Below are 24107 nucleotides of genomic sequence, written 5' to 3'. Positions count from 1 at the left end.
GGATTTTATATGGGTAATCTAGTATAGTAGAATGTAATAGATTTAAATGAATGAAGAGTTTTTTGATTTGAAATGGGAAAATGTATTGGATTTTGATAAAAAGGGTATTCATGCAACGGTATAAACTCTTGGTAAACCTGGGGCCTATTTCATAGATAATACATTACATACATTGTATGATATTGACAGTTCTGATGTATTATTTCTGTTTCATATAAATGTTGTATGAAGAACTGTCATACATCAGTGTATGAACGGAGAATCGACTGGAAGTATTCCAATGTTGTATGATACTGTTTCATAGAAATTTATCATACATCATTTTAATACAATTTGTGTGAATTTTTCATACATTTCATACAGCAAGTCTTTTTGCTGTAAACAAAATTTATTTACTTAATGAAAGTATTGAAATGCTATTTTTTTGTTCATAATTTAATCATAAAGAATATCCACATATTATATTTTGTGTTTTTGCAAAGAAAACAATAATTCATTGTCTTTTCTTGTTTTATTTTTAAATATTATGACACGCAAGTTTCTGCTACTTTTCGTTTTGGTTAGTCAGTAAAAAAAATTCCTACACTTCAACGAAACCTAACCTCACAATTCATTCAAACGAAATGTCAAAATAAATACATCAACTACAACAGAATAGATTTTATACATTACTTCCAATGAAATCTGTGAAACAAAAAATTGTATGTAATGTATTAAAAAAATTTTAATGTATGATGTATGTAATGTATGTGATGTATTATCTATGAATAGGGCCCAGAGGTTTACCACCGTTTCATCTTGAAGTCTGAAGTTGAGAGAAAAATAAATAAATAATTTGTTCTATAACATGTATTTTTTCTTAAAAGACAGAATGATTAATAAACCCAGAATAGGTTTTTTTTCGGACAAAAATAAGAAATCTGTCAAATTTAAAGAAGTGAGGATGAAAAAGTCCTCTCGGAGAAAGAAAAATTGAACAAAAGTTACCAAACACTTTAAAGACAAAATTTTCTGCTTCTTCTTTAAGCCTGTTACGCTGGTCGCGCTAAATTTTAGCTCCCATACAAATTATCGAAAAAATTTAGCTGGGCTAAAATGAGTCCCATACAAATTATCGATAACTTGTATGGAAATTTTATCTTGGCTTAATTTAGCGCGAGCAGCGTACCAGGCCTAACGTCAAAAACTGTAAACAACAGTCCTGTCCTGTTCCATTGGAGATGGTAGTTTAAACGTGAGTAGAAATCTAGAACAACAACTACACATTCCTATTTCATCGAGTAGAATATCACTTGTTAATTTAGTACTAGATCTACTCATGAATAAGTAAACCATAGAGGAAGGAATACCTAGAGACGCGACTTCGGTTGGTTTTTCTCTTCCACCCTACAAGCTGCAATGAGAGGAAAAACTCCACAGTGCTTATATGTGGTAGTTTTCCCGTGCATTTTAAATGGCACCAACACATTCAACTGTGGAGTTGGGCTCAAAACAATTAAAAACAATTTAAGTGCTCAGTAGAGGAATTAATTCATAAAAAAATAATATAATAAATTCAAAACACGAACCTTTTTTTTTATTTCTGTACATATTTATTGAAAGGTGGGTGTCTGGAGTGAGCTATTTGAGCTATTCAAGTTCATGTACAAACCAAAATCATGTTTAAATTCAAAGTTTGTGAGGACATCTACTGGTGAAAGGAAGGTATTAAACGAATTGTACCTTTCACACGTATTCACAGATAGGAAAACAAGAGAAAAATAAGAGAGATTATCTGAAATTAAATTTGCGGGTGTTTTAGGCAAGGGGGGTACGAGTCGGCTCTCTAGGTATTCCTTCCTCTATGAAGTAAACTACCACTAACACCTTTAATGGCACGGGGCTAACAACACTGATTGAGAAAAAATAAAAATAAAGAAACAAAAAATAGCAAAACTGTATTCTTTTTCGAACAATTTTTCTTAATATTTTTAGTGAAGTAACTGAGCAAATTATTAGGGAATTCCCGGGTTAACCCGGCCAAACAGCTCTGATTTTGATGTTTTTTTTTCAAACGTCAGTAATTAAAAATACTTTAAAGTCTATAGGTTGAAAATTGCCGATAGCCCCGTTCCATTGGAGGTGGTAGTTTACTAGTACTAGAATTAACACATGATCTTCTACTCGAGGAGATAGGAATGTGTAGTTGTTGTACTAGATTTCTACTCACGAGTAAACTACCACCTCCATTGGAACAGGGTTGATGTTGCCGTAGTGTTTTTTAAAATTAAAACTAAATATTTTTTGAACAAAACCATTTTGTTTGCTTAAATTTCATAAAATCAATTATACCAAAAGATTCTCTAGGCAATTTAAGGAAAAAATATATATGGAAGTAAAAGACAATCTTCCATCGTTTAAGCGATAAATGCAATTTTCACACAAACTGACTTCAAACACAAAAAAAAATATATTTAGAACACAACAGCAACACCTACAATATTAAAAAACACATTTTAAAAAAGCCAAAAGCTCATTCCTATCTATAAAATTTAAATCCACAAAATTTAATGAACAGTTTTTGAAAAAACTTTTTCGTAATTTTTTTCGTAATAAAATATGAATTTATTTTTAAAAATATTTTGGCCATAGATATGATTAGTTAAATTCCCAAGAAGAAAAGGTAATATATATGATATGATATATATGATGACTTTGAAAAAAAAAAAAAAAATTGAAAATTACTCCAATTTCATTGGATTTTTCGATTTTAGCCCTGTTCCTTTGGGAGGTGGCAAAGTACTACTAGTAGTTTACTAGCGATTTTCAATGGAACGCACTTTCAACGAATTCAATACAAATCGTATCTACTCGGGAAGAAGAGCATGAGTAGATGATAGTACTAGATTAACCAAAACATCTACTAGTAGTAAACTACCACCTCCAATGGAACAGGGCTTTTGTCTAGCCGACGTGCCGGTCTATTCTGTTCCTTATCCGGAAAAAATAAAGAAACACACTCAAAAAGATGAAATTGTTTTCTCTCGAAGCGCTCTACATAGTTTCTGACTACTCAAACAGGAATTGGGTTAAAAAAGTAGTAAGTATAAGCACTTATACCAATTTTAAAGAAGCACGCAGCTAGTGTCCAAAGGCTCTTTCTCAAGTCAACGCATGTGTGTCCTTCCTTAATCACAACAAACTATCCGGACAGCTACAAAGTTTTTGTCACGCCTGATTTTCGAAAAACCTCTTGCATGTAAAAAAAAATACACTTAAAACCGCTAATAGTTCTACTACAAACTTTAAATAAAACTAAGTTTTGTATAATTTACTGATGTTTTATTAATAAAATAAAATATAAAAAGGAATGTTAATTTCTCCGTACAATTTTACCAGTTTTTGGATTCACAAAAATAGTTTTGTTGGGGGATGCTGCTGGTGGAGTTGAAGGCATTTTATAGTTGCTTGGTTTTACATTTGAAATTTTGTTGAGTTTAGAATTCAATTGGGGCTGTTTATCACAGTTTAACGCGGAATTCGTCTTCAATGGAGTAGTATTGTGAGTTGATGAGGAATTTTCTAGTTTTTGAAATATTTCGAGATGGTTCGTATTTTTAGAACTACTTTCTTCTGATTGGTTGATATTTGATTCAACTTCTTTTTTGATATTTACTTCTTCAACTTTGGAAATCTTGATATGAGTTTGTGTATGAAATTTCATTGCAGATGGACAACCACTTTCAAATGAACAAAATAGACATTTTTCAGGAGGATATGTTATATCATTTTCATCTAAAATTTCCTTTTTCACCTCGGAAATAGCAGTTGATTTGATGACTTCTTCTTTCTCAATAGATTTTTCAGGTGTCTTAGGAATACTACTTGATGCCTTATGTTTTATGGCGCAATGTCTATTTAAACCAAATTCATTTTTGCCAATAAAAGGACAATGGATGCATGCAAATTTTAGTAGGTTATGTTCAACTTTTTCAGTAATTTTTAGTGGAGTTTTATTTTTCGAGTTTTTGGGAAGTTTTTCATTCTCTTTATCTGAATTGATGGACTTATTTTTTATGTCATTGTATTTCTGGTCATTAGTTTTTGTTTCAAGTTGGGCGCCATTTTCGGAAACTGCTTCTGAAGCAGATGAGTTTGATGAAAGATTCAACATTCGGTAGATGGGACTTTTTGTATCAGGACTGCGATGGATGGATTCAATGCGAATCGATCCAGAATGTTTGAGTCGACAATGTCGCTAAAAAAATATGAAAAATGTTTAATTTATTTAAAATTTTGTATACAAAATCAAAAAACTAAAAATCAATTGCTAAAATTATATGAGATTCAATTAGGGAAAAAAATTTATAAATTGAATAAAAAAAAAATTAATATTAATAACATATGAAGCATAATAAGCGTTCGTTGATTAGTCTGCTTCTACACGAAGGCGCAAGGCGCAGAAATTATCTTCGAATTTACTTTTGATTTTCGTTTCGGTGCGTCGCGCGCTTTTACACGTAGTATTTTTAGAAGATACAAATTTGACAGCTATTTTCTTTGGTTTTATTTTGTTCTTGTTTTCGTATGACGACTTCTACAGGAAGACGTGAACGCAGAAGATGCACATAAGAACAAGGGAGAGAGAAAGATCGATTTCTCCTTTGCTCTTATGTGCATCTTGTGCGTCTACGTCTTCGTGTAGAAGCAGACTATGTTTTTTAATTTCAAGCAAACCAGCAAAAAAAAAAAGAACAAGATCAAAAAGAAACGTCAAAAAGAGTCACACAATTTTGTACCAGAGACTCACGGTAGAAAATCTTCCTTCCCTTTTTTTCGAACTTTATTTCTCCCTTGCTCTTATGTGAGTCTCGCGCTTTGCGTCTTCGTGTAGAAGCGGACTCAGTTTTACTTTTGGTATATTTTTCATTATCTGATCGGTTTTTTCAGCCTAATTGACACACACCCTTAGTTTGATAATTGTAAAATAAAAATATCCCATCATCGCAGAAAAAAAATGGGATTTTTTTTTTATCTGGCACAGGATTTTTTTTTATTGATGAAGAGCACTGGCTGAGAAATTTTTTTATTCGGTTTTCTATTTCATTTTGGAAAAGTGAAGAATTAACGAATAAAATGGAAGAAATATATCTGGCGGAATACAATACAGTAAAAAATATATTCATAATGGTTGTTTTTGTTAAAAACTCTTCGCATTTTTCACTTTTCAAACAAAATTTTAAAATGTCAAACTTCAAATTCATAAGTGTGTGTGCAAATCGGTGTAAATCTGACTAAAAATGTGGAGTAAATCTGGGGTACTCCGTAGTACTAAAATTACTCCGGAGTAATTTTTTTTTTACACTTTTGTGGCGTCAAAGAACACAAAACCTTCAAAAGTGCAAAAATATGTACTAAAAGGGTACTCTCACAAAATGAGTTTGAAAATTTTCACTTTTTGCAAAAGTGGCCGCTGTAGTTATACCTTAAAATAAAAAAAAAAAAATAAATAATAAAATTTGAATTTTTCCTAATTAATTTATTTTCAATTATTTTTGGGAATTAATGAATTCATAAGAGGGAATTATCTGAACTTTAAAAATAAATTCAAAAACAATTTTATTTTATATTATTTTATTTTATTTTTAAGTTTAACACTTAAATATAAAGTTATTTTTTCTTCATTCAATAGTTTTTTTATTGTTGAAGGTCAAATAGAAAAAGTTTGTCAAAATTTTAGAGAATATCAAATATTTTAATTAAAAAATTTGTCTTTATCTAGAAAATTCAATGAAATTTTTGTAATTAATTTTTTTTAAATTTAACTAACAATAAATATGACCAGAAAATTTGGAAAAATAAATTTATATTTTCTTATCAAAAATTTTGAAAAAACCCAGGGCCAGGATACATTTTTTTTTTTCAAAATTCTGGTTTCGGGGACAAGAATTTTTCAAAAATTGTTCATTCTCCAGTTTTTTTTTAATGTATATCTAAAGATTATTAAAATCGGACCTGTACGGCAGGGTTCCCAAGGAATTTTTAATTATTCAATTAGAGCTTAAATGAAGTAATGGTAGAATAGTTTTTTTTTAAATTATTATACATCCAACATTTTTCAAATAAACAAAAAAATCCTAAGAAATTGTTAATCATTACCTTAGAACATAATACCAAACATACCTATTAATCCGTTTTCAAAAAAAATTAAATTGTATTTAAAAAATCATAAAGTATATTAGTTTTTGAAAATATGTAATTTTAAAAAATGCCTTCGCCAACTTTGAAAATTTATTTCTGAAAATGGATCTTTATTGTAGAAATCAAATATTGACTTTTTTTTGACCTTTTATTCATTTGAATTCTTTTAAGACCCAATTATGTTTTGATATTTTTTTAAATTTAATTGAAATTTTCAAATTTAGAAGTGTAAGCACCTTAAAACTTTAGACAGTCGTGCATTTGCATTTTTTGAACACGAGAATTGCCTTATTGTAACTTTTTTATAAAAAAGTACCATTATTTTAAGACGAAAGACTTTTTAGGATGAGCAAGCTGAACGCTCATGTATAGTATAAGAAATAGCAACTATTTTTGACATTGTACAAATTTCAAAATCAGAAATTCCTTACCTGAATAACATGTTTCCAATTCGAAACTTGATGGCAATGCCAACAGCGAAAAGCAGCAAGAGTTCTTGCATCAAATTCATCATTATTTGAACTTGAAACTCCTCCATCAACGGTTTTCTGACCATCTTCAACTTTAATATCAACACATTCCAATGAATCTTTTGGGGATGAAGTAAAGTCAGTAGAGACATGCTTCTCACTTTTTGGTATATCATCATTTTCAACATCAATAAATGTTGAATCTGTAATATTCTTTGAAGAATTACTTGATCCAGTGGAACTCTTGACTTCATCGTTTGGTAATTCCTTGGAACCTTGAACTTTGCCTGCATTGGTTTTCCCTGATTTGGATGAGATCATAAGACTCGTAAGCAAATCATGATGCTGGAATTTAATATGCACTAAAACTGCATCACGATTTGGGTGACTAGAAATAAAATATTTGAAATAAGATTAAAAAATTCCCTTTGAATATGGCAAAGGTCGATTCTCCTACCTAAAATAACATTGACTGCACTTGTAAAAAGGTTTCTCACCATCCTCGAAAATCAAATAGGTCCGAGGACTACATTCTTTGATTTTCGACTGTGAATTTGTTTCATTCTGCACAACTTCCGGTAGACTTGATATAACCGTTGGTATTTGAACTTTTTCAAGACTACAATTTTGAGTCTCCAAATCATCTTTACTCAAATCCTCTGAATCTTCTTTATTCTCTACCAATTCACCACACCTCTTAAATTTCAAATCGTCATCTTGTTCTGAAATCTTAACCAAAGTAATATATCGATCGTATTTCTCATAGTTATGTCGGCCACCATCAATCTCTCCATGAATCAAAACTCGAGCATTCCTATGACTCGGACTGCGAAGGGTCCTAAGACGAATGTGCTTTGTAATATCCCAACGCCAATTGGAACAATATGCACACAAAGAACATTTGAATGATTTCTTATTTTGATGGCCAACAATGTGGACATGAAATCGAGATGCAGTCGATGCCCAGAATGAACACAGTGGACATTTGAATACTTTTTTATGCGTGTTAGGAGTTGGAACTTCTTCTTTGGCGATAATAGGAGTCTGGAAGAATTTGTATTTAAAACGGAAATCAGTTTGAAATTATTATACTCACCTCATCTTGATTTTCTGTTTTGTCTGTTCCATTTATGTCTATTTCTGGATTCCATATGACTTCTTTTGAAGATTCTACCCTTTCTATGGTCAAATCAATGTCTTCGCAGTTGGAAAAATATTCAAACTGCTCCAAAAAGGACTTTTTTGAATTAACCTGTTTGGCTACTTGTGGTTCCATTTGTATACCATTTGTTGGATTACCATTCAAGGACCTTAAACTAAGATCCAATGGTGTACATTCATAGTCTTTCACATTTTGATGCATTAAGCAAGACTTTCCATGAATGATTGAATCCAAGAAACACGTGGAAACGTAACCACATTCACAGATAATGTCCAAATCTTCACTTCCAATGGATTTTGGATCACCAAATACTGTTTCAACAGACATTCCCATAGAACCTGAAACTTTACTTACTTCTGGAACAACTTCAACAACATCACTAGCTTCCATTTTGGCCATAATCTCTTCAATATCATTCTCAGCAAAATATATGGCAGCTATGTCTCTGAGTGTTTTGCGAGATGATTTAAGATCATAGGACAGATTGTCAATATCGATAATCCATTTGGGTGGAGTTGGCAGAGGCGGAATGACAATGGAATCGGTTACGACTTCTTCGATTAGAGGACGCTTACGTGATGTTTGTCCAGGAATTGCTTCGGCTGTTGTGCCATGAACCATTTTCATGTGACGAACTAGTTTTTGATAGTGACGAGAAGCATATAGACAGAGATTACAATTGTTTAGGGTTATTCTTTCGCCATGAACATCTCGCAAATGGGTTAGATAAAATCGAGGATTTTGAGTAAAATATAAACAATGAGTGCAAGAGTAGTTTCTTTTGATTTTACATTGAGGCAAGTCTTTATATTCTTGATTGTTATTATCACGGGATGATGGGTAATTCATGGTTTTGAAAGAGGGATCAAATGTATTTCTGTTGAAATTGAAATTATTTTTATTTTCAAAATTGACTGAAGTGTGGATGGTTTTTCAATGGAATTTGAAAAACCAATGCTAAGTTGATTATTTAACTTCGTTTGAATTTTGGTAGGTAGATATTTTTTGGTTTAATTTAAAGTGTTTTTTTTTTTATTTTTTATTTTAAAGGTTTTGGACATTGCAATTTGTTTTAAATGTTCATATAGTAAACAAAAGGATTATTATTAATTTGGGTGTACCTAGTATTACGTGTATAACTGAACCTAAATAGCAATTTTAAAATTTTTCAATGAAAAGTGGTTGTTCTTATGCTTTGGGTAAGAGTAAGAGGTAAGACAAAATCTAAAATTAAAAATTAAGACGCTTTGCGAAAGTACACTAAACGTAAATTGATAAGAGTATTAGTCGGAAATAAAAACCGTTATAAAAATGTTAATACATATTATTTATTAATGGCAGTAACAGCCCCGAATTAAAGAAGAATAAAATAATTTGTTGCTCTCAAGAAACTTGGTAAAACCTAATTACCTACGTTTCATTTTCAAAATTAATGATAGATTAAAAGAGACACAAAAGAGGTAGGGGGATGCTGATTTGATGTTACGATGTTGTACATATATGATTTTGATGTGAAAAATTCTTTTTTTTTTTTAAGGGAAGCAATTAATAGCGAAAATAAAATAGACAAGAAAAAAATATGTTACCGTTATGAAAGCACCAGCTTAATTTGCCATAGAAATAAAGATGAAATGAGTTCTTAAAGCACTTAGCAACTATGTAGGTATGCAAATTGAGAAAAAAATACTTTAAAAACCAATAATTTGTTTTTCAAAGGAGAAAAAAAAAGAATACAAATAAATTTTGAACTTCAAAACTTAACCGCATTACGAAAAATTTTTGACAAAAATGTTTTTAAGAAATTCTATTTCTAGAATTAGGCTACATTTTGGACCACATTTACATTTATGGGTTAAAAAAATGAAAGTTTTTATTTATAATTTCTTTCTGTTCTGAGTTGAAAACTGGTTAGGTATACCTACATAACTATATTTTTTGTTGCTGGTTGTTGTCTTACTCAAAAAGGGCTATTTTCACTGAACTGCAACTTGTTTTATAAATACAAATATGAAATTATTCAGGCAATATACCTTATAAAAAGAGCTAAATTACAAAAAGAGAGAAGTTATTTTTTTTTTTCAGAAACGGCTATACCAATTTTGATTACCTACAATTTTTGTGTGTATAATGTTGCAAATAAGACCCAGTTAAAAAAAACAAAAAAACAAACTATTTTCTGAACGTTATCTACCACAAAACCGTATTCTGAATTTCTCGTTGGTGAACGATTTAAAAAAAAAAAAGACTACACGCAAGTAATAAAGTTACGGTAAAATTAAAATTTCAAAATTTTCATATCAAACACATTTTTGGATTTTCAAAAAATATTTAACTTGTTTTTTTCTTTAAAAAATCAATTTTTTGAAATTTAAGTTTATAAATTTTTTCGAAATTTCGTTTTCCAATATTTTCTTAAAAATGACTTATAACATACCTATTTTTTTTAACGTTACAAAATTTGTATACCTACAAAAAATATATTTTTTTTTTGTAAGAAAACGGCCCTATATCCTAGATTTAAATTTTTTTAACTCAAAACTTGACTAGCAAGTCACATTTTTCAAAGACTTGAATAGTAACGGTTCAAAAACGACGTTTTTGGGTACTATTGACTTTGAATCACCGTCAATTTTTTTCAAAATTATTTATGCAATCTGAAAAAGCTATATTTTATAAGACATCGAGAATAGAAAATTATGATATTTCCAAATCAAAATTATGGTTTTTTAAAGCAAATTCCGATTTAATTAGGTATTTGAATAAAAAAATAAATTACAAAAAAAAATATATTTGAAAGTAAACATGATGATAAAGTGGACACTTCGGTCCATCGCAAGTAAAAGAATTTAATTAGCATAATCAGCTCTATTGTTAGGGTTTTATTTCACTTTCCTCCTATTGTCAATTCCGAGTAAAAAATTTCATTTATTCTACACAATTTTGTAGAAAAATGCATACATTAATTTAATGATGGCGGTAAAAGAGAATCTCCAGGCAAAATTAATTATACATTATATACATAGATAGATGAAATCATCTGGAAAATTGACCTCCATCACAAAAAAAAAAAACATCCTTGAAGAACTCACGTCTCCAATTTTCGATATAGATGGAAAAATGTCTTGTTTTCTAAATACTGAATATTTGCTATTTCAACTTATTTTTTTTTTAGGAAACTGTCGCTCGTCCCTCCCATTCGTTTTTATCTTTTTTAATAAAATCTCTTGATTCCACTTAATCGTATGCGAATCACCCTGTATAGTGTACCTGTACGTTCATGGTAGGTACTTCCGGTCGTTTGGAGAAAAAAGAAAGTAATAAAACAATAACATTTTTCCTATTAATTCACTTTATTGCAACATTAAATTAATTTACATAAATTTGTATGATTTTTGTTTTTTTTTTTTTTTTTATATTAATTTTAGATTTTTTATTTTTTCTTAAGTGTTTTATTTTCATTATTCACTTTTTTTTAACATACATTCTGTTAAAATTTACATACACTTTTTTGTGTGTATATGTACATATTTATGTGTGTAAGTTTATACACATTTATTTTATTTTTTTTTTTTGTTTCATTATTTAACTTTTCATGTTTAACAAATATTTGGCATTTAATGCTTTGGTAAAAATATCTAATTTATTTTAAATGTTAATATATAATATATATCTATTGTTTTGTTTCCTTTTTTATATATTTTCTTATCAAAATGAAATGAGATTTTCCCTTACATTCTTGTATCATTCACTTATAAACTATTTTTTTGTTTTCATATTAATTTTTAGTAGTATATTTAATATTATGTTTTTTTTTTTTTAATTATGTAATAAAGTTTTTTGTTTTGTTGTTTGTTTGTTTTTAATTTAAGAATTTGTTTTTAAAAATAGTTTAAATGTATATATTCGAATGTCTGTAGAATTTATGTATGTATGGTGTATATATATTTTTTGTATAATATATATATTTATTTTTGTTTTTTCTTATTTATTGTATATAAATTATATTTTCAGTTTGATTTTTCTGTTCTTTTTAATTTTATTTTTTGTTTGTTGATGTTTTTGTTTTTGTTTGACAATTTTCTAACTAATTAAAAAATAATTCTTTTTTTGTTGATTTTTAATTTTTGTTGTTAATTTTTTTTAATGTATGTATTTTTATTTAAATTTAGAACCGTTTATTGTTATTTTTTTTGTTTGTTGTAAAATTTTAATTTAGTAATTTTTAGTACTTTGTTATATTTTATTAATATATATAAATTTTAATTTAAATTCTGAACTTTGTTTTATATAATAATAATAATTATCTAAATGAATTTTATTTTCTAAGGATAAGGATAAGTAATTTTATTTTTTTGTAATTTTATAAGAACAAAATCTTAAACTTAACAAAAAAAAATGCTGCACCAAATACCTTAAGAGAAAAATAATATATATAATTAACACCTATATAATTTTATTTAAAACAAGACTTTTTTAAATAAATAAATTAATTAAAAGAAGTTCTTCTGTTGTTACATATTTTTTGTGTTGTTATTATACCTTTTGCAAAAACGTATTTAAACTCCAGCCTTCCAGCTACCACCTATTAATCTTGTTATAGAACAGTTTTTTTTACGATTAAAAACTAGTTTTATAAAATTTAATTTAATTTTCAAATGGCGCTCAATGTGAAATCTATATTTGTGTTTCAAAAATCATACTTAAGTTCAAATTTGAATTTCAACTGAAGTTAGAAAGTCACAAGTAGTTGCAATATGCTTTCATCATTTTTGTAATATGCACCTAGCAAAAAATAATTTGCATCGAAGTGACTAAATGGCGCCCAATGTGAAACCTTAATTAGACTTTTTAAACTTTCTGTACATTTATTTTGTTTCTTTCGCTGAATGGCTGAATTTCAGCTTGAATTGAAATGGCGCCCAACGTGAAACTAAAATATGACTTTTTTCTTGACTTAATAAATAAATGAAAATATTCTTTGTGGCCGAGTTTTCACCACAAAATAATTCTACTTAATTGCGCCCCACGTGAATCTTAAATCTGAGTTTATCTATTTTTAGAAATGACCATGACACTGCCAGATAAGGTCTTGATGATGATTTAAAAAACTATATTTAATGGGGAAATATAATATTCTTTGCTGAATGGCGCGCAACGTTAAGCTTAAAAATTTTCCATTTTATCTGAAAAAATAAAACTGTTCTGTTAAGAAAGAAATATCAAACAAACTTGAGAAATTGAAAGCCCTCAAACTAAAACTGGTCCTTCGAGCCGGATAAATTACGTCTTTGCTTTACCTTTTTTCCAAATATTTATATGTTGTACCTAATTTACTAGCAAATGCTATCGGTGTCATAATATAATTCTTAAATATTGTAATAACTTAATTTTAAACTTAAAAATTATAAAAGAAAAACTTAAATTTGGTGCCTTTTTTTCCTGATTAGTAACAAGGTGACATAAAAATCCATAAAAAAAAAACAAATTCTTTTCTATGCAAAAAAAAAAACATTTAGTAAATAACAAATAATAAATCATTATGTGATTACATATAATATAACACTTAAAAATTAAAATACACAAACAAATATAATTAAAACAAAATAATTATAATAATTTAAATGTTAGTCACATTTTTCTTTGTTACCTATATTTAATTTCAAAAAAAAAAAAAAAAAAAATTTAAACGAAAATATTTTTTTAAATATTACATTTAATATTTAATTATCTAGTTTTCTTGTTTTTATTTTTTTTTTATATAAATATGGCCCCGCTATTCCACAAAGTGTAAGGTATGTATATATATATATTTTGTTTTGTTTATTTAAAAATATTTTAATCTATATATAATATTAAACAGACTATTTACTAGACTTTTTTGTTTGTTTCCATTTTATTTTTATTTTTTGTTTTATCTACAAAATAAAAATTTAATATTTTAACAAACAAAAACATAAAAATGTTTAGAAAAAAAAAAATAACAAACATAACATTTTTTTTTTTGCAAAATGATCACCAGGCTTTGAGTTTACCTCAACACCTCATCTGTATTCATTAATTATTTTTAAAATTTAACTTAAAAACAAAAAACAATTTTTGTTAAATTTAAAAATTAAAAAAAAACTTAAACAAAATAAAAATTATGAAAAAAAAAAAATTAATTCCTCCTGATGACCTGACCAGTTTTGGGATTCACTAATATAGTTTTATGGCTTGGCGGTAACGGTGGTGGTAATGGTGGTGTTTGTTGTTGTTGCGATGTTATTTTATCTTCTCCATTATGCACACTCGAACGACTGCTACGACGCAGGTTCGATGCAACATTATCCTTATCCGGTTTAGTGTCAGAATTTTGTGGGTTCTTGAAATCACAGTTGAAATTTATTGGCTTCGGTGGTGTACCCTTCCTAGAATCATCATCGTTTGTAACAATCAATTCAAGATTGTCCAAAGACGTGAAAAAGTTCACCGATTTTCGACTTCCAATCGCCTCGAAATGAATACGCGTGTGCTCGTCCAAAGCGGCCTCTGTGCAAATGCTAAAGTCACAATGTTCGCAGGTGTACTTTTCAGGTTGATTAGACACACAAATGTGATATTGCAAATGGCGTTTGAATGTATCATTGCAGGTGGTCTGGAACGGACAATGGGAACATTTCTCCGGTTCACCAGTTTCACTTACCAAACTCGAACTGGGAGATGTTGAAGTAGCATGCGAGACTGATTCTTTAATTGAGCCAGTTTCTAGTTGCTTTTTCAGCAACGAACCACCATCGCCATCGCCAAAGGACGATGAAGTCTCTTCTTTGACATCAGCAACTACCCAAACGGTTGCACCAGTTTTGGGCAAATTCAGCTGTTGCATTTTTCTAGCTGGATATTCGGGATCCTCCTTAGCACTTGCGGCAATTTGTTCTGTCTTCTCCTGATACGTACTTGTGTGGACAAACGAATGGGAAAGAAGGATATTCTCCTGTTTTGTCGAATAATCACAAGCTTCACATTTAAAGTCAAAAGTAGCACCGTGTGCTCTTAAATGTTGCATCAAATCATTCGTGCTATTCACGAATCTCTTCGGACATTTCGGACAGTACGAAATAAGCTTCGACGAGACCATAATTTCTTCATCATCACTGCAATTTGAATGCTTCGATCGAAGATCAATAGCAGCTGGAGCATCCTGAATGAAAAGACCACCACTTTCATGCATCGCCTTGACATGATTACTTAAATGTTGTTTCTTTGTGCAAATGTACGAACATAAATTACATTCGTATTGTGTTGGTTTATGCAGGGATATGTGATAGTTCATTTGGGATTTACTTTCCGAAATGTATGGACATGAAGGACACTTTTGTTGTTTGCATTTATTTGATGATGCTGAAGAAGATTGATTGATATAAGCTGCTGATGGATTACCTTCTAAAGGTATTCGTGTGATTTCAATGCGATTTAATGGAATATCAGGTCTGTATTTTTGTTGTTGTTGTTGTTGTTGATCTGAATAAGCTGGTGAATCAGATTGGGGATATTGATCATCTTTGCTAAGTACATTATTATTATTATTGTTATTATGTGCTTGCTGATTTTGTAGATGATTTGCTTTCATTGCTCCAAGAATATAATTGTCTGCTGATGGACCAAGGACATGACATGATTGTCCATTGCCACCAAGACCAAGTGGACGATAAACTGGGGCATCGCAATTGCGATCAAGGGATTCGATGCGAATGTCGCCAGAGTGTTTTAAGCGACAGTGACGCTGTAAAAGTTAAATAAAGTTTTGTTAAATTAGTTAATTGATATGGTTTATATTGAAATTATATTATTTTTATAAAATTGTGTTAGCAAAAGGGTGGGGAGGAAATGTTTTATTAAAAACTTAAAAGAATAACCTTTCCAAATGAAATAAAAACATAAAGTAATATAAACATAAATGAAAGTAATGACCTTAAAAATAAATAACTGGGATGTTTTGATGAGCATTGCTTATGTTATGACCAGCTACAAAGAAATACACAACGTAACATTTTCCATCACCATGAGTTTCATGTTTTTCTTTATAATAATCGTAATACCTTATGCCTTAGAAATATATAATATATTTTATGGAAATGTAAGTTTAAGTATGACCTCCATTTTACTGCGAAACAACTAGCCAACAAAAAAAAAATACAAATTAAACATTTTTGTAAGCACTAAATGGCGCCCAACGTCAACCTTTCTCTTTACGTTTTTTTTTTCAAAATTTGCACTACGAGATAAGAAAAAAAATGTTTTTTTTAAATTAAGAAATACAAATTAAACATTTTTTTGTTATCACTAAATGGCGCCCAACGTCAACCTTTCTCTTTATGTTTTTTTTTTCAAAATTTACACTACGAGATAAGAGCATAGTTATACTCGAATTGAAAAGTGTAGTCTTGAAAAAATACAAAATTAAACAGATTATAATAAATTTGACAAAATGGCGCCCAATGTAAAACTAAAATGCGATTTGTTTTTATTTTCAAGATTCAACTACTAAAAGACATAATACTACCGATGGGCAAGAATACATTTTAGGACAAAAAAGGAAAAGGGGTCTCACGGAAATTTTTGGATGTATACAGTTCCAGTAATACCTAAGAGTCCAAGCGGTAACCGTCAAGTTAATTAGCTCATAAGGTTAGATGTTAAAATTGGTAACAAATGGAAGATAAAGTGAAACTGAAAATGAAAAAATGAGATTGTCACTTCTAAAATGGGAACTTTTATGTGGCAACCCTATTTTGAAGGAAAAATCGTCGTATAACTAATGCTGTTTTATCTTTGTTGTTCAATCAGTCAAGAAAATGTTTAAAATACTAAACTAAAGCCTATATAGTGGATAAAATAAATAAAATAATTTAAGAAATGTAAACTTACAAATGTGACAACCCTGTTTAAATAAAAACAACTCGGCAAAAAATTTTCTTTGAACAAAACACTACAACTTTTTGTACACTAAAAGGCTTAACTGTACTCTAAACTTGAGCTGACACTCTCCTCTTTCTTTAAAAAGTGTCGTGTGCCAACTCTAAAATACGGACAAGTACACGGCAACCCTACGCAAATGCAAAAAATCACTAAAACAACTCATTTTATGATATTTAATACAGTTAAAGGCTAAAACATACATCAGAATTTAGCTGATAGTCTGTTCTAGCTTAATAATTTAGGGTGCCACCTCTAAAATACTGTACTCGGCAACCCTACTCAAATGCAAACAAATCACTGAAAAGTCTTCTTTTTCAGCAGCCAAAATGTATGATATTTGATAGAATTAAAGGCTAAAATATATACATCAGACTTTAGCTGAGAAAATCTTCTCAATAAAATACAGACAAGCACTCGGCAACCCTACGCAAATGCAAAAAATCAATAAAAACACTTCCTTTTCAGCCAAAGTTTAGGGTTGCCGAGTACTTGTGAGTGACCAACAACAGAAATACGTTAACTTAATTTAAACAAAGAAGATGAAGAATTTGAATGTAATGTAAAAGTATGAACATTAAACCCATCATTTGCACCATTTTAAATGAATTTTAAACCATTCTATAGCCCATAATGAATTGGAATGTATTTTTTTAACCATGAACCGAATAAATACTATAAATTTAACATAAATACAAAAACTTAATAATGCCAATAAAAATAACCCATCAACCAGACATAAAGTTTATAAAAATAATAAATTAACACCACCCACCGCGAAATTTTATGTAAAATAATGCAAGAAAAAAAGTACAAATCTATGCATAAGATAAATGTATAATCTTTACTCACACGGACATAATTTCTAATTTAAAATTAAAAAAAAAAAATAAATAATATTTATTTTTATGAATACATACAAAAACTTTTTAAAAGTTTCACTAGGACAATGTTGATAACAATTATCTAGTAGCTTGAAACTATACCTACATCGACAAACACAGAAAAGGGTGTTTTTTTTTTTTGGGAAGAAGCTAAGACGAATAAAAAAATTCACGATAAAAAATTAGCAAAAGTAAAAAAATTTAAATCGATATTCGAAAGGTTATAAAAAAGGATACAAATTAAAATTTGGATTTGAATTTATTAAAAAAAAAAAATGTTTATATTTTTTCTAGTCAATGGATCTAAAAAACTAATGCTTTAGAAAAATATAGTATTTTCGATTCTATTTTAAAATCAAAGTAACACTTAAAAAGTGAGTTAAAAAATGCTATATATTTTTTTAAAGTACTCTTTTAAGTGGGACATAAGTTCCAATTCTTTTGTATGATCTGATGACTGATAAGTCTAATGTCTCACTTTAGAAAAACAGCCATAAAATTAAACAAATAAACACAAAACTCTTGAAATTGAAGGCATTTTTAATTAACAGAAAATGGTCCTTCGACCTGGATATAAAAAAAGAATCTTTAAAGTTTAATTCAAAGTCTTTCAGAAACACTGACTAGTAAAATATGTACCACAACCCTTTCCAGATATCCGTCGAATCATAAACTCTCCAATCGAATATCTGACCAGGGTTGCCTCAATGTTAGTTTTTAAATGTGTGTAAAATAATAATAATGTCCATTTTGTGTGCATTTCTTATACAATATACCTGAATGACATGCTTCCAATTTGATACTTGATGGCAATGACCACAACGAAAGGGTGATGGTTCTCGCCTTTCGTTGCTATCGTTACTAAAGTTAGAACTTGGTGTTACACCCATTACCACCGTATTCGAATTATTACGAGCATTATCACTACCAATGAATGATGAAGTAGTACCACCCGTTGAAGTAGTTAAAGTAGTTGGAGTACTTATAGTAGTAGTAGTAGTTGCATTAAGAAGAGGAATATTATTATTTGATGGCGTAATACTACCGCCAACAGTCGATGTAGTTGAACTACATACAACCGTTGGATTGTTAGCCACCATAACCGCCGCTGGATGCATTGGTGTTGTTGTTATACCATCACCACCACCAATAACAGGATTAGAAGAACTTGCCTCATCGATCATGTCACCATGCTCGATGGTGGTACCTGCGGCTTGTATAGCAGCCAAAGCCTTTGGAGAGATTGTATGATGGAGACTAGCAGCACCACCTGGTGATAGAATGGAATGTTGATTATTGCTATGACTGCTGCTGCTGTTTGGAGACTTCTGTTGTTGCTCTTGAAGCAGTTGTTTCTGTGAAAGGCACATAGCGGCTGCCAGAACCTTATTCATGTAAAGGTTCGTTGGGTTAACAGCTACTTGAAGGGGTGTACTGTGATTGGATTTGGATGGAGAGGGGAAGCACATCAGGGGTTCCTGATAATGGACTTTAACATGAGCTAACACTGCATCTCGGTTGTCATGTCTACAAACAATCAAAAAAATGTTAAATTTTGACAGAAAAGTTCAATGGAGACTTTTGACTTACCTAAACTGACATTTCCGACATTTGTAGAAAGTTTTCTTGACAAATCCTTCCGTTTTGACATCTGTTATTAGATCGTCACTGGGCTTAATTAACGGTGGTGGACTACGTTTAACCATCGAAGCTGTTGGAATAACATCTTGTTCCTGTTGTTCCTTTTGCTGCGCAATGGCTGCATTCATCATTGCTGACGCTAAATAAGGCAAACGCATAAAACCATTTGTATCGACAACCGAATCCGGTGAACTGTCATTTTTATGTTGTTGTTGTTGTTGATGATCTCTCGTTGGTGAATTACCATCTTGTGAATGATTACTCTTTACCCCATTTACCATTACCCCTGATTCAGAGGCAGCTTTATTGAAATCATTTAGAAAAGCCAACGAAGCAACTTGATTCGGTGTCATTTCACCCGACTTCATCAATTTCGGATCACCATCTTCATCGGTAACTTTCATCAAAGTTATATATTTATTGTACTTTGTATAATTGCGTCGGCCCGTTTCATCATTCATTAGCACCCGAGCATTTTTATGACTTGGATCACGAATAGTCTTTAGTCGAATGTGTTTGGTAATGTCCCAACGCCAATTGGAACGATAGGCACACAGAGAACATTCAAAGGGTTTTTTATTTAAGTGTCCAACAATGTGAACGTGGAAGCGTGATGCTGTCGATGCCCAAAATGAACAATGTGGACATTTGTAGACTTTTTTCAGGGATGAATTGGCAGCTTCTTCTTCGGGTGTCATCTTTTTGGTTACCTAGAAATATTGAAAGTCTCAGATTTCATTGGGAATGGTTGTTAAAATGCGATTAAAAGCAGATTTTTGTGACTGTTATAAATTGGTATAATGTATGAGAGCTTAAAATAAAAAAAAAAAAAATAACCTCTACCGATCAGTCGGCTGTGTCAAAAGATCTGACTATCTGACGGAATCAGAGCAAAATTTTGCGATCACAATAAGTTGTAATTAGCGGCTTCCTAAACTCAAGTACTCAAGGGATACAGGGGGCTAATTGTGACTCATGTGAAATAAATCATCGGTTGGCACCACTCACATTCATAAAAATATTGACTCCAATAAGATATATTTCTTTTTCTATATTAAGTAAGGCCTTCTTTGTATAACAGTTATATTTTTTATACATGAAAACTTGCAGAATTGCTTTGTGAGGGTGCTTGTACATTGAATATAATGTGAAAAAACTGTTATACTTGTATGTAAACTAGATAATAAATCAGCTTTTGACACCACCGATCTACCATTCATAAAAATATTGACTCCAATTATTGGATAAATATAACAATTCTTGAACTTTTCTTGTAAAAACTTTGTTTTAAATAACAGTATAACAGTTATAATACTCTAATATTTGTTCTTTTTTCTTTTCAGAACGCATTCACAGTACCTACTCAAATATTTCTGTTATACTGTTATACATAAACCTAAACGGAGTCATAAAGATGACTAAATCAACGGCTAGGATCAATTTATATTGTGACTCTTGCTATAACTTAAGTTCTATTATATAAACACTAACAAGTGCCCGTTCTAGAAACTTGTTAAAATTTTGACAGATGTTAGAAATGTCACAACTCATCTGGAAAACAAATATTCAGCATCATTTTCGAAAACATTTTTGATAGTTTTTTTTCACGGAGACATTTTACACAAGCTCAAAATTGATATTTTGCATAATCTTGTCACCTGTCAAAAACTGTTCCACCTGTCAATTTAATGCAAAACAACCACCTCTCTATTCAATAAATAAAACATGAAAAGAAAATATATTGCTCCTTTTAGACAAAGACGATAAAAATGAACTCTTTCTTCATAATAAACATGACTTTCTCTCCCAAAAGCATCATAAATCAAAAAACCATAAAAAAAAAATAGAAACACGGTTTTTCTCCAAACAAAATCACTCACCTCACCATAACCTGGCGCCGTTTCAACGCCATAATAGCTGTTGTCCTCGTTTTTGCCGCCACTAGTGCTTCCACCAGAACCACTACCTCCACCACCGCCACTAATTCCACCACCACCACCGCCGACGCTACCACCACCACCCATCAACATCACATTCTTAACATCTAAATTATCATTGACATCGCTTTTGCTGCTGCCACTTCCATTAGCACCATCTGCTCCACCACCACCATTGCCACCCCCACCATTTCCACCCATTTCTGGCATCTTATTCCAAACAAACACACGATTTTCCATCGGATGCTTGCTCATATCCTCCGAACCAGCACCATCGTCATCGTGCTCCTGATGTCGACCACCGCCGCCACTACTCCCGCCCGATGTTGACATCGAATCGAAGGAGTCATTTTGACAACGACCAGCATCTGAGCAATTCTTCAAATGATTCAATAGATCCGCACTCGATTTGCATCGATGGCGACAATGTTGACATCGCAACGAACCATTACAATTCACTGTTAGATTAATCGGTGATATGCTAGTGGAATGTTTATCCTCATCCGAGAAACTGCACGATTTCTTATGAATGATGGATTCGGAGAGGCACTTTGAGATGTGGCCACAATTGCACGAGAGATTCTCATTACGGGCGGATTCATCTTCGAAGGATTTTTTCAGCTCGTCAAAAAATGACGAACTAGTTGCTTTTCTTTTACTAGCTGTCGAATGATTCGACGATGGGGATAATTGTGCCGCATCGGCTTTATCCATTTGCATTATAATTTCGGGAATTTGATTTTCAGCAAAATACAATGCAGCAATGTCTTTTAGGGAATTTCTCGAAGAAGCCAAGTCTTTGGAGAGATTAAGTGCATTATTGGCCGATTGAATTGGTATAAGATTTGGCACTGGTCGGACTAATTTTTTTTGATTATGTTGACTGCCGGCATCGGAACCGCCACCTTTTTGTGATAAATCGGTTGGTTGTTCTTCGTCGTCGTCATCATCGTCGGGCATTTCGTATTTGCACTTTTTGGCGTAGCTTTCATCGAAGTCATCGATGTTGTTGTTGTTATTGTTGAATTGATCGTCAGGATCACCGGGATCACTGAGATAATCGTCGGAGATGTCTGTTCCACCGACTTTGTTCCGGCGGCGAGCTAAGCTCATGCCGGCGGCATGACCGACTGGCGGCACGTGGTGGTTCATCTCGTGAACGGTTAAACTTTGTTTGATATCGGCTGTGAAATCACAAGCCGCACATTTGAACGGTCCAGCCCCGCCGTGGTTTTTCATGTGGCGATCCAGGTTCCATTTGTATGGCGTTCGGAAGTCACACGTTACGCACTTGATCATCGGCATGGAGTGGTATTTCACGTGTTTGCTGAATCGTGCTTTGATATGCGTGACATAAGTGCATTTGTCACAGCGGAAGAACTTTGTCCGGCAATGCTCTTCCTGCTCGTGATCGACCAACTGTGCTCGGTAGAGAGTTGTGAAATCACAGAGACTGCACTTTAGAAGGCGGTGCACAGGCACTTCGTCAGCCGTAGGGGATTCTGTTTTGGGAATTGGCATTGAAAATTGAAAGATCTGTTGGGGATCCGGTTGTTGGGTGGAGAGATTTTGCATCTCTTGTTCAACTTTGCGTTTGCGCTCTTCCTCGGCAATCACCATATTCTGTTTGACAGCGCATTTTATTTCATATTCCAGCATTCGCTGGGTTATTCTGTCAGCTCTGGCTCTCGCAACTTCATCGCTCTTCCGCTTGCCGGCAGCATCCCGATTGACATTTCTCTTTCTCGATTGACCATGATTGCCGGCAATACCTTCGGTCGAACCATGAACCATTTTCATGTGTCTGACGAGCTTTTGATAGTGTCGCGAAGCGTACAAGCACAGCTTGCATTTGTTAATGACAATTTTCTCGCCATGGACATCGCGCAAATGTGTGAGGTGATATCGGGGATTTTGGGTGAAATAGGTGCAATAACTGCAGGAATAGTTCCGTTTGATTTTACATTGCGGTAGACCTTCGTCTTTAAGGTGTTCAGCGTTATTTTGAACATCGTTTTCCTGAATGTTGTGTTGTTGTTGTTGTGGTGGTAGTTGTTGTTGTTGTTGTTGTAGCTGTTGTTGTTGCTGATTTTGTTGTTGTTGTCGTTGATTTGCTGCAGCAGCAAATAACGACGCTGGCGGTGGATTATTTACCACATTGCCAGTTTCTTGGTCCAGATATATTTGATTGCCGCTAACAACACTGCGGACTATTAATGTATCACCTGAACGCTGGACCATCGATGGGACATCCATGGTCGTTGAGGACAGTCTTGGATTTTATTTTTAATTTTTTTTGTTTTTGTTCTTGTTTCAAAGGAAGACTTGGGATAGTTCAGTTATCTGGAAAAGAAAAAAATAGAAGAAATTAATAAAAGGAATTGATTTCAATTCAAAGAAATAAAATAGAAATTTACGGAACCTTCTTTCGGCTTTGATTGGAATATAAATTTTCTTAGAAAAGATTTCAAAGACTTTTTTAGTTATTTCACAGAGAACCTTTGATAATATTAAGAATTTTTGTCAAGAAATTGGACAAACAAAGTAAAAACAAACTCGATGTTGTGATAAAATTATTTTAAATTTCTGGGAAAATATCAGAAATTATGGAAGGAGAGTTTTTTTTTGGAAAGTAACAGCTCTTAAATTTTAGATGAAATTTCTACATTGTTCCAAAATCTGTAGGTTATAGAAAACTGCAGCATTAGCCTTAAAAATAGTAATCGCTGACTTAAATAAAATATTAGAAACGAATTTTTGAGGTTAAGTCAACCCAAAACGGCAAGAATGCAGAGATTTTTCTTTCTCCAAAGGAATAATCTTTCGAAAGAAAATATGGCGGATAGGCAGGAATCAATGATAAAAATATATTCACGAC

General features: G+C 31.4%; 2 protein-coding genes across 8 annotated transcripts in view; both read right to left on the bottom strand.

The window, feature by feature from the left end:
- Positions 1-3299: 3299 nt before the first annotated feature.
- On the bottom strand, positions 3300-8787 carry LOC129907206 (uncharacterized). Its single transcript, XM_055983303.1, has 4 exons — positions 7747-8787; positions 7108-7694; positions 6612-7038; positions 3300-4237 (listed from the first exon to the last, which is right to left on the bottom strand). The coding sequence occupies exons 1-4, from the start codon at positions 8659-8661 to the stop codon at positions 3353-3355; spliced, it is 2814 nt and encodes a 937-aa protein (XP_055839278.1). The 5' UTR covers positions 8662-8787; the 3' UTR covers positions 3300-3352.
- A 5036-nt stretch (positions 8788-13823) lies between these two features.
- The window catches only part of LOC129907406 (uncharacterized), an 86001-nt gene continuing 75717 nt past the window's right edge, over positions 13824-24107 (bottom strand). For 4 of the 7 annotated variants that reach the window (XM_055983588.1, XM_055983592.1, XM_055983590.1 and 1 more), the window contains 4 exons: positions 21173-23572; positions 19242-20002; positions 18428-19178; positions 13824-15574 (listed from right to left, as the gene is read on the bottom strand). In XM_055983588.1, coding sequence (XP_055839563.1) covers positions 13970-15574; positions 18428-19178; positions 19242-20002; positions 21173-23485 — 5430 coding nt within the window. In that variant the 5' untranslated portion in view covers positions 23486-23572 and the 3' untranslated portion in view covers positions 13824-13969. Of the gene's footprint in view, positions 15575-18427; positions 19179-19241; positions 20003-21172; positions 23573-23651; positions 23784-24107 lie in introns of those variants that run through there. The other 3 variants (XM_055983591.1, XM_055983593.1, XM_055983594.1) reach the window with 3 other exon arrangements.

Source organism: Episyrphus balteatus, chromosome 1 (genome assembly GCF_945859705.1).
Source record: "Episyrphus balteatus chromosome 1, idEpiBalt1.1, whole genome shotgun sequence".
NCBI classification, from domain to species: domain Eukaryota; kingdom Metazoa; phylum Arthropoda; class Insecta; order Diptera; family Syrphidae; genus Episyrphus; species Episyrphus balteatus.
The sequence above is the reverse complement of the archived record's forward strand: the minus strand, read 5'-3'. Positions and strand labels throughout refer to the sequence as shown.